The sequence below is a fragment of the Gadus chalcogrammus genome, chromosome 19 (genome assembly GCF_026213295.1).
Source record: "Gadus chalcogrammus isolate NIFS_2021 chromosome 19, NIFS_Gcha_1.0, whole genome shotgun sequence".
Classification (NCBI taxonomy): domain Eukaryota; kingdom Metazoa; phylum Chordata; class Actinopteri; order Gadiformes; family Gadidae; genus Gadus; species Gadus chalcogrammus.
In genome coordinates, this window is record NC_079430.1 from 10,524,328 (window position 1) to 10,534,970 (window position 10,643).

General features: G+C 42.9%; 1 protein-coding gene across 2 annotated transcripts in view; it reads left to right on the forward strand.

Annotated features, from left to right (window-relative positions):
* Window positions 1-9,606, forward strand: part of pi4kaa (phosphatidylinositol 4-kinase, catalytic, alpha a) — a 36,217-nt gene extending 26,611 nt beyond the window's left edge. Inside the window, exons 43-54 of one of the 2 annotated variants that reach the window (XM_056577926.1) lie at window positions 312-432; window positions 907-1,036; window positions 1,318-1,388; window positions 1,801-1,873; window positions 2,152-2,332; window positions 2,851-2,955; window positions 3,164-3,289; window positions 4,771-4,891; window positions 5,796-5,955; window positions 6,414-6,503; window positions 6,789-6,872; window positions 7,006-9,606. In XM_056577926.1, coding sequence (XP_056433901.1) covers window positions 312-432; window positions 907-1,036; window positions 1,318-1,388; window positions 1,801-1,873; window positions 2,152-2,332; window positions 2,851-2,955; window positions 3,164-3,289; window positions 4,771-4,891; window positions 5,796-5,955; window positions 6,414-6,503; window positions 6,789-6,872; window positions 7,006-7,057 — 1,314 coding nt within the window. In that variant the 3' untranslated portion in view covers window positions 7,058-9,606. The remainder of the gene's footprint in view (window positions 1-311; window positions 433-906; window positions 1,037-1,317; window positions 1,389-1,800; window positions 1,874-2,151; window positions 2,333-2,850; window positions 2,956-3,163; window positions 3,290-4,770; window positions 4,892-5,795; window positions 5,956-6,413; window positions 6,504-6,788; window positions 6,873-7,005) is intronic. The other variant, XM_056577927.1, reaches the window with a different exon arrangement.
* Window positions 9,607-10,643: the final 1,037 nt, after the last annotated feature.

The window sequence follows — 10,643 nt, forward strand, 5'->3', positions numbered from 1 at the left end:
TTAGCAATCAATTGCTTTTCTCTGACTACTTCACTTTTTTATAATAATATACAATATCTACGTTTTCCTTTTGGGCTCCAGGGAGATGGTCATTTGCCATGATCTGTCATTACTTAATCATTACGTATAGAAAACATATTTTATTTCATACATTATTATGGCCTACAGAAGGGTGAAGCTTCAGCCATAGCAGACTGCTCCATATCCCAGCCCTTTGGCTCTGTCAGGTAGCATGGTGAGCTCGTTGACCCTGACATGGGCTCTGAGCGGTGAGAGGTACTGACGGAGCTGGGACCCTCTGTCCCTCCCAGATGGGCTACGTGAGGGAGTACATCCTGTGGGCGGCCCAGACCTCCCAGCTGCTCGCCCACCAGTTCATCTGGAACATGAAGACCAACATCTACCTGGACGAGGAGGCGCACCACAAAGACCGTAAGCTGCAGCCCTAGCTTCAGATGTCCTGGTGATGCACACACCAGCATGGATGGGCTCCCCTTTATGTCATTGTTTTCAATCCTATCAAATGTATTGTATTAACAAAGATTAGTTATTGCATTAGGGCATTTATTGTCCTTTTCTTCTTGTTTATATTTGCTTTCCCTGTGATTTTGAAATTCAAACCATCGAATTCTTGATTTAGATTCAAATGCATTGAAATGGTATGGAAAATTGTATTTTCCATACCCTTAAAACATTTATTTTTACCTTAATTTTTTTTTTTATATATACTTATATAGGTAGTATCCATCATCTCTTCCTCTGCCCAACACACGCGTACGCCCTGCTACAACACATCCTATTGGCATGGTTAGCACCTTTAGCATGGTTAGCATTTGTGTTAGCGTTGTTAGCCCAGTAAACCCATTGCACCCCCCCATTACGATCCACCTCCGTGGATCCGTGCAGCCGACATAGGGGAGCTGCTGGAGGAGATGGTGGAGGAGATCACGGGCGCTCTGTCCGGTCCAGCCAAGGACTTCTACCAGCGGGAGTTTGACTTCTTTAACAAGATTACCAATGTCTCCGCCCTCATCAAGTTAGTATTGTTATGCCAACAATATAAATACGTTTAAATGAGTAGAAATGGTTCAAGGGTGGTGCATAAGATCATGTAATGCATTCCAGTAGCTTTATTTTTTCGCTGAATAGTCTTTCTATGGACACGTGTAAAGTTGTATTTGGTTTCTGTGTGTAGTATTTTATCTATGGGTAGTACTCTATCTGTTCTTAGTGCTAGGGTACTCTTAACACCATGCACCTCAGCAGTGTCTGCTTCAGGCTTCTCATCTTCGTCTTTTTCATCTACCTGGACCTCAGGCCCATTCCAAAGGGAGAGGAGAGGAAGAGGGCTTGCCTCAAAGCCCTGTCAGACATTAAGGTCCAGCCAGGTAATCACACCTGCCGTGACAGTACCCTTGTAAACCTCCCGATAAATCAAACATTTATCCATTCAAGTGTTTGCTTTGTGAACATGTTCAAGTATTCCTTGATTTGCATGATTGATTCTGGCTCGTGGAAGGTAACCTCGACTTCGTCTCGGGCCTAAAGCCGTCCACGAGCCGGGCATATCAAACTGTTTATTGCCCTGCCTCTCTGTGATTATCCCTTATTATGTATTATGTATTTATGAATGTATGTATTGATGTAATTATTGATGTATCTTTTTATGAATGTATTTATGATTGTATGTATGTATTGATGTATTTATGATTGTATGTGTGCATTGATGTATTTATTTATAGATGTATGAATGTATTTATTGACGCATTTATGACTGTATGTGTTTGTTGTCGTCGACAGGCTGTTACCTACCCAGTAACCCTGAAGCTATAGTTCTGGACATTGACTACAAGTCTGGGACGCCGATGCAGAGGTAAACACACAGCAGCTGTTTATATTCCAAATTTACCACTATTTAGTTTTAGTTGCCCTACCCCCTCCTACTCCTTAATGTCATTAAGGAGTAGGCATCTTGCTCTAGGATGCAGGTAGGTAGCTAGGTAGGTGGCGGACATTGGGGATCGAACCCGGTGCCTTTCAGCTAGGAGCAACACCCTGGCCACTCAGAGGATCCTGCCTCGGTTACCCTGTGTGTATATGACTCCTGTGTGTACAACATGTTGTGTTTCCCATGGCGTGTGTCCCCCCCAGCGCTGCCAAGGCGCCCTACCTGGCCAAGTTCAAGGTGAAGCGCTACGGGGTGAGCGAGCTGGAGAAGGAGGGGCTCCGCTGCCCCACCGACTCCCCCGACGAGGGGGACGAGGGCTCGGACGTGGCGCGCAGGATCTGCTGGCAGGCCGCCATCTTTAAAGTGGGAGACGACTGTAGACAGGTACGATGCTACGCTGTGCGGGGCTAGGCTAGGGTTCTCTTTTATTTCTAGTATAATATTCACATGCTCATTATTATCATGGGTACAGATTATTTATTTATTTTTGCTTTGCATTTTGCTTATTTTATATATGTTTACTGTGTTGTTACTTGCCTACTGTACATGGCTCCTTTAAAACGGCTTCCATTGATAAATAAAGGTTTGATTGATTGATTGATTGATTTGATGCAGCGCTCCACTATGCTAGGCTACACCCTGCTACACTACATTATGCTAAACAGCACCATGTAGCTCCCTGGTCGTGTTATTAAGCGCGTCCCTAGCAAAAATGGCCACAGTTAATCCACTATAGATGTGTGCCGACACCTTCATTCACTATCACTATCACTATCACCACCAGCATCACTATCACTATCCCTATCACCACCACCATCACTATCACTATACTATCCCTGAGAGGAGAGCCTTCCTGCAGCCCTAACGCTCTCTCTGTTTGTGACGGTGTGCTCCCGCTGCAGGACATGTTGGCTCTGCAGATCATTGGCCTGTTCAAGAACATCTTCCAGCTAGTGGGCCTGGACCTCTTCGTGTTCCCCTACAGAGTGGTGGCCACCGCCCCGGGGGTAAACAACAACAACCAAAACAAAAATAAGCTCTAACCTCCTGTCACTTCGTTTGCATGCATGACTTCTTATCAGCTGACAGGGTTACAAAATAAACCACAACCTGGAGGCATTTCTTTAAAGCGATGTCAGGGGGTTAGGCTCTCCTTTAACTGTCTATCTTTTTGTTTATTTGTCTGTGTATTTGTTTGTCTTCCGTTGTCCCCAGTGTGGCGTGATCGAGTGCATCCCCGACTGTAAGTCCCGGGACCAGCTGGGCCGGCAGACAGACTTCGGGATGTACGACTACTTCAGGAACCAGTACGGGGACGAGTCCACCCTGGCCTTCCAGAAGGTGGGGACTAGAGCTCTCTGTTGCACATTTTAATTCCTAGCCTACCATATAAGGGCATTACAAATGACCAAAACATCTGAAAACATAAAGGGCCCCTATGTTACCATCTGTCTGTTGATGGGCTAATATGAGGGATTTCAAAATATTTCCCACAAGACACTCCCACAAGTGGCAGTATCCCCTCAGATGTAGGGTAATGGACAGGTCATCTCGAGCCCTTTCCAGTTGATTCAACAGTCCACTCATCAACTCCTTCCAGCTGGTCGGACACACACAAAGTGTGTTGTTAAAAAGGCCAGATTTGATATTCTTTATGAATTTAAAATGCTGACAATTCTTACAGCAGCGAAAGTCATTTACTTCCTGAAACGTTGCGTGTCAAACATACCACAGAATGCACTTGTCCAGTCCTTTAACTTCCTTTGCAGTTTTACGGCCATCATGTTGTTATTATATCAATATGTATTGTGTGCTGTGCATTGTATATATTAGGGATGGGCAAAATGATTCTTTTCCGGGAACTAGTTCTTTCAGTTCAGTTCACTATAACGATTCGTTTATTTGATTCGTTCGTTTTGATTCGTTCGTTACGTCAGATTACATCTTAAAAAAAATTAAAAATAAAAAAACTTTTTTTAATAATATATATATTTTTTTAATTGGTCGTGGGTCCGGATATGTCAAGACCGCAGTCCGCCGTTTGGAGATGCCTGCTTTATAGTAGGTCGAACGTCCCACCAATATTTATACCACTTGCTTACTCTCTATATTTCATTCATGGTTTTACATTTATAATTTTATTTTACTTTACATTTAATTCTTCATTGATCAGGCATTACAGAACTTGCATGGTCATAAATAAAAAATACGAACTGCAGTTTAATTTCTTTGTTTGTTCTTAAATTGACATAGAGTGGAGCAAAGACTCCTGGGATTGGGAAATGCGTTTATCCAATAAACATATGGAGGTCAAGTCTATTTTCGAAAAAATGTAGGGGGATATATGAGTCGAATGGTATGACCCAAGATACGTCAGAGAGAGAAAGCGCGCATATTCGACGGTACCGCCTTGTCATTGGTTTACCCAGGTGCCATTCCAACACCATTGCTACCTCTCATTGGCTGAATCTTTGAGGAAGTTGTAAACTCAATCAATATAAGTCGCGGGGAGACGGAGCTCTGTTCGTTTGTATATTTTATTTACGTGACCATATGTTTGGTTGATGTTAAAAAAAAAGAATCAAAGAACCAGTTCTTCTTGTTTTGGGGAACCAGTTCTTGTCGTTCACGTTCGGGATTCGTTCGTTGTAACGAATCAGTCGCGACCGACACATCCCTAGTATATATTGATGTATTGAATGTCAACATGTCTTGATGTGCTCACCTCAATTGCCAACCTCTCTCTCTCTCTCTCTCTCTCTCTCTCTCTCTCTCTCTCTCTCTCTCTCCCTCTCCCTCTCCCTCTCCCTCTCTCCCATCAGGCCCGGTACAACTTCATCCGCAGCATGGCGGCCTACAGCCTCCTACTGTTCCTCCTGCAGATCAAGGACCGGCACAATGGCAACATCATGCTGGACAGCAAGGGACACCTCATCCACATAGGTACGATTCCCTACTTAGCGTGGTGACGCTATGTAGTCGTCTATTTGCAACAAAGATAAATATATATAAATGGTGTTATATACAAGGGGTAACGCCACAGGGGAAGTATTTGTGTCTGGCTACCTGCGTTATGTTTGTTATTGGCTCGATGGCTTTACCAACTTTAGTAATATGGCCAGAGAAAGGCCAGAATAGGAGCATATACTTACAGGTTACAGGTCGTTTTTGAATATATTTTTATTATATGTTGTTTGATAAACGTTTTACGTTGTTATCTACTTAACAACGCAGTTGCAGATGTTTACTGTGACAAATGTTACTGTAATGAATAAAAGCCTTTGAATTACAGTGTCACCATAACTGTGCCCTTAAGGTGGAAGTGATAGGGCCTTACATGCTGCTATCTTAACCAACTATGGTTCTGGTCAGTGAATGGGGCTTGGCTGTAGCCAGATCACTGTGTGGGGAAGTCAACGTTTCCCATATTATGTGATGTGATTTCTTCTTTTCTTCCTGCAGCTCGGGTTGCTATTTTTATTGTTCTCTCTGTTCTGCTTTGTTTATGTTCCGTTTTAGAGAAATCTAACAGGAAGTCTGAGACAATGTTCATACAATTGAACATCCATTTCATAGTACACGCACTGTATGAGTTGCGATGTTATCATGTCCTAATTATTATATTTAGTTCATGGAGGAAACTTCCCGGGATATTGTGCCCTGATTGGCCATCCCTCAGACTCATTATGTATAGAATATGTAAGTAGCAAAAAATAATTGACCGCAGAAAGTTGGGAAGGCCCATTCAAGTGGAAGGAGCATTCTACAGCATTAAGAAGAGCCGTGTTAGAAACATGTTTACACAGAGTCCCCCTGGAGGCTGACTGTGTTCTGTGTTGTGCTGCAGACTTTGGCTTCATGTTCGAGAGCTCCCCCGGGGGGAACCTGGGCTGGGAGCCCGACATCAAGCTGACCGACGAGATGGTGATGATCATGGGGGGCAAGATGGAGGCCACGCCCTTCAAGTGGTTCATGGAGATGTGCGTCCGGGGCTACCTGGCCGTCAGGTGAGGAGCGAGCAAAGGGGAGGTGCCGCACGAGCGATCTCGACAATTAAGTCTGAGTGCTGGGCCTTCTGTATGCTGATGAAGTCAAGTAGTAGCTCAGGGTTTAGCTTCTTGTTCTTCACTTGAGAAACCTGTACAGGGAAATTACTGCTCCACTGAATAAAATATGTTGACCTTTGTTTACCTTACCGCATCAGGTTTTGGTTTTGCTGAAATTCTGAAGTACATAAATGTTGCACTTCGGTTTGATTATTGTATCTAACTTGTGTCTACTTTTAAGTAGAACGGGTTTTATAGGGGGGCTTAGTTATACAACCTACCAAAAAGGATGATTTTGTGCAAGGACTGGGGTTTTAACTGATAGATTGACCAAACCCCAAGGTGAGGGCTTTGGGGTTCTGTAGTTTTAGTCCCTCATGACTCCTGTCTTACTGTGACCTCTCCATGACCCCCCACAGACCCTACATGGATGCCGTGGTTTCCCTGGTAACGCTGATGTTGGACACTGGCCTGCCTTGTTTCAGAGGACAGACCATCAAACTACTGAAGTGAGCACTAAGTGTACTAGAAGTGTTTTACTTATGGTCCAATTTAAACACTAATGGTACCAGCTGTGTTTTACCTAGGGTCAAAGTGAAGCAATAAAGTATTCTATCCGTGTAGGGTAAAAGTTAAGATGTTTGGCTTTTTTTCTATATCTGTAGCTGGAGTTTCATTTTTGCTCCATCAGTTTTGGAAAATGATGTATAAGTCCTTTTTTGTGTTAGTTAGTAAATTTTGATCTAATTCGTCTGAATGTTAAAACAAGTTGCTGTAAACGTTTCCATTTTCAGAGGCCGTTTTAACCCCCAGATGAGTGAGAAAGAGGCTGCAGCTTACATCATCAAAATCATCCAAAGTTGTTTCCTCAGCAGCAGGTAAGAATGGATACATAAGACTATTAAGACACTACGACTGGTCATTATTCTGACAATAGTGGGCTAGCTGCTAGCGATGGATAGTCCATGATCTCTGCTCACAGCTGTATGTGTTTTGTGTCGTCTTCACCAGGAGCAAGACCTACGACATGCTCCAGTATTACCAGAACCAGATCCCCTACTGAACAATCTCAGCTCGGGTCCTGGGAACCCCAACACAGAGATCACTAGTCACACACACACACACACACACACACACACACACACACACACACACACACACACACACACACACACACACACACACACACACACACACACACACACACACACACACACACACACACACACACACCTACTACAGCCGTCTTGCTCACAGCTCACGGACGATTCTACTCTTCAAGTTTTATTGAAACCCAATTTTATTTGTCTTCTTAGCTAACTTGTGTCTTAGCTCGTTGTTTGTACTTTGTTCAGCCCTCTCTCCTCACCTTCGTCCTTCAGACGTTTCATTAAACAAATGGGATATTGCTAAATGTTTAAACCGTGACAATTATCCCTATGTATTGAAGAATAACGTCAATACTTTATGTAATAATATACATGTTTTTCCTATATTGGGGATTAAGACCTTTCTCTGTTTACCAATGCCGCAACAAACGGGTAACAATGCATCGTTTTAAACGTGTTTGCTGTCGATGCTTTGATGTGACCCAGTGGGAACTATGATGGCACAACATCAATGGTTCACCATCGGAGGAGAAATGCTTACAGAACTCACTCGTCATTAACCCTGGTCAATTATTCACTTTAGCTGTAATCCACGCGTATGCACTTTATCGTCTTCAGTATTTCATTGAGTTCTTTCCCTTTCTGATCAAAAGCTGTAATTGACAGTTGACCAATAGGACTCAAACAGAGACCAAAACAATCCGAAACTATTGAATCGTTTAAATGTGTGACGGTGCATTATATTTTTAAATCAGCAAGTATTATCGCATATGCTATCATTACTTTATAAGAGTTTCTTGCAGTTCAAATACGCATCTATGCTATCCTAGTTAGTTGTATTAGGTTGTATAAGTCATATAGTGAGAGTTTAGGATGTAAACCAGTACAACACTAGCTTCACCAGTATGAAGATGGTGAGGTCAGACCAGATTCTTGGCTCACATCCGTTACCAAGGACTGTGGTGCTCAAGCCCAGAATATGCTCTGTATTTCAAATCTGCACATTTCAAAACAGACGGTTTTGTTTGAAGAACCTCTCCCGTACAGACTGCGTCCGTCTGCCTAACTCGTCTGGGTAAAACCTGGGATTTGAAACATTCCACTGACCGCTCAGAGTGGAGTGTTTTCCTCATCTTGACTATGCTATGGGATAGTTTAGTTGTACTACTACAGTTGTTTGTTTGTAATAATCAACCTATGTTTTTTTGTTTGTTGCGTATCCTGATATTGATGAAGATGATGACTATAACCTTAAAGCCATGTACCTTTATTCTCGATCTAAATACACTGATAGTTATATTGAGTCCAAATGACCTTATGCAATCTGAGTGTGTAATGATATTTATGTGTTTACAAACAATATGTAAAAAAAAATACTGTTTGGTTTTGTATGTCTGAATTGGTATATGTGTTGTTAGGAACGGTAGAATATGATGACCAATGTATAAACAGAAAATACGTTTATAACGTCCTCTGAAACAATTTGAAGGAGGGTTTGAGGAAACTGCTATTGCTGTAACTGTGGAACTTCCAGGTTCATAAATGTCGAAAGTCCACTGGGATCCATCTGGATTTGGTGATAAGCACCAAGCCAGAAGTTGCAACTAATGAGTGAAATCAGTACACGGCTGGACCAATAACACATGGAGGACTTGAGATTTCTAAACCTGGGCCCCGTTTCCCGATAACGATGGATCTTCGCTCGTACGATCATTCTCCCGATGGATCTTGCGATCCATCGATAATTTCTTTGGAGCGTTTCCCGAAACTCCTCTTAACGTGAACGCGCATTCGCTGCACTCACGACGTCGTAGGATTGTAACTGTCTACTGACACGGTGCTGAAATGGGCTCCGTAGGAGGGGGAGACGCAGGAATGTCGCAGGAAAATTGTGTTAAAAAGGGTTACAATATATCCCCATCAAGGACAACAGCAAAGTAGCCTACGAAAAAAATAGACTGCAATTATATGAATGCTAAAGACATTAAAACACAATTGATTAGGCTTAAACCGACATATATCAGTCCTAATCCTGAATGCACTGTGCGTTTCACGGCATTTTCCTCCCTGAAATAATCCATATGACAAAAAATTAAAAATAGCTTGTGTGACAACTACATTTATCTTAATGGGCTGATTTCTGAAACATGCTTTGCGCAGCAAAGAGAGCCGACTTAATCTGAATCCGCATAAAGGTTTCCTTGATTGATAATTTGATTGGCTATAAAAGCCCCTCCGGAAATAGGGTAAGGTATGTATTGATGAGGAATACAACGAAGCCCACCGTCTGGCCCGGTGCATCGTTGAGCGCACGATCGGGAGGTGGAAGGCGCTTTAGATGCCTTCACAAGTCAGGCGGAGGGCTCCAGTTTTCGCCGGCCAAGTCATGCGCCGTGATATGTGTGACGGCTATGTTGCACAACATTGCAGCTAAGGCTGGGGTGGCATTGCTTGAACCGGAGGACGCTGAGGACGATGACGACGAGGAAGATCGGTGTGAGGACGGCCTCCCTCATAACTACGCGGCTGGTTTTCATGCGCGTCGAAGAGTGATTGAGACTTTTTTTTAACCCCCTCCAGCCTCCCACATGTCACTAAACAATCCCGTCAACGTGACCAATCCCCACCATATCCCAGCCTTTTGCCTGCTCCTTTGCCAGTTTTTTATAATTTTTTTTATTTTTTTTAATTGTTTTAATTTATTTCTTTTTTTACATTATTTTATGCTACGTTTTATGAGTAGCCTATGTCAGTCTGCACAAATCCCCCCACTTTCTCTCACACATTTTGAGTGCCCTGCCTGCGCAAACATTTTCTGGACTGTTTTATTTTGGCCATTTTAACATCTTTATTAATAAATTAATTAATAATCTTTATTAATTACCAAACTAAGAACATAAAGGCGCAATGCGTTTTAATAAAACGCATCCAATAGACGGAATGTCCGATGGTGTCGCCACTGAGGCTATAGCTGACGATGCTCTTAGCGTCCTACGAGTACCTACGAGCACCCCTGGAGTACTCGTTAGCTACGAGCGTTTTCAAGACGTTCGTTCCCCACGATGCTTTCGGGAAACGCGGTGAAAACTCTACGATGCCCTTTCGACGCACTTCACGATCCACTTAGGCTAACGACGCTTTCGGGAAACGGGGCCCTGGACTGTATCCCCTGCTGTGATCTTGGCTGAGCTGATTTTGTTTTCTATCTGTTATTCAAATACTACCTTTTCAAAATACATTCACTGTCCCTAATGTCTACCACTGGCATATTTTGTCTTGCAAAGATTGACATTATGAAGTCATTATGTGTGTCTGTGTATAATGTGCTTGTGTGTGTGTGTGTGTGTGTGTGTGTGTGTGTGTGTGTGTGTGTGTGTGTGTGTGTGTGTGTGTGTGTGTGTGTGTGTGTGTGTGTGTGTGTGTGTGCTCTGTGTCTATGGTGTTCCAGTAAATAAATTACCATTTATCTCTATGTTGTCTGTATCTTTGTTGTCTCAAGAGTCTGTCATTCTGTGATTTTTTAATTTAATGTTTTTTTGC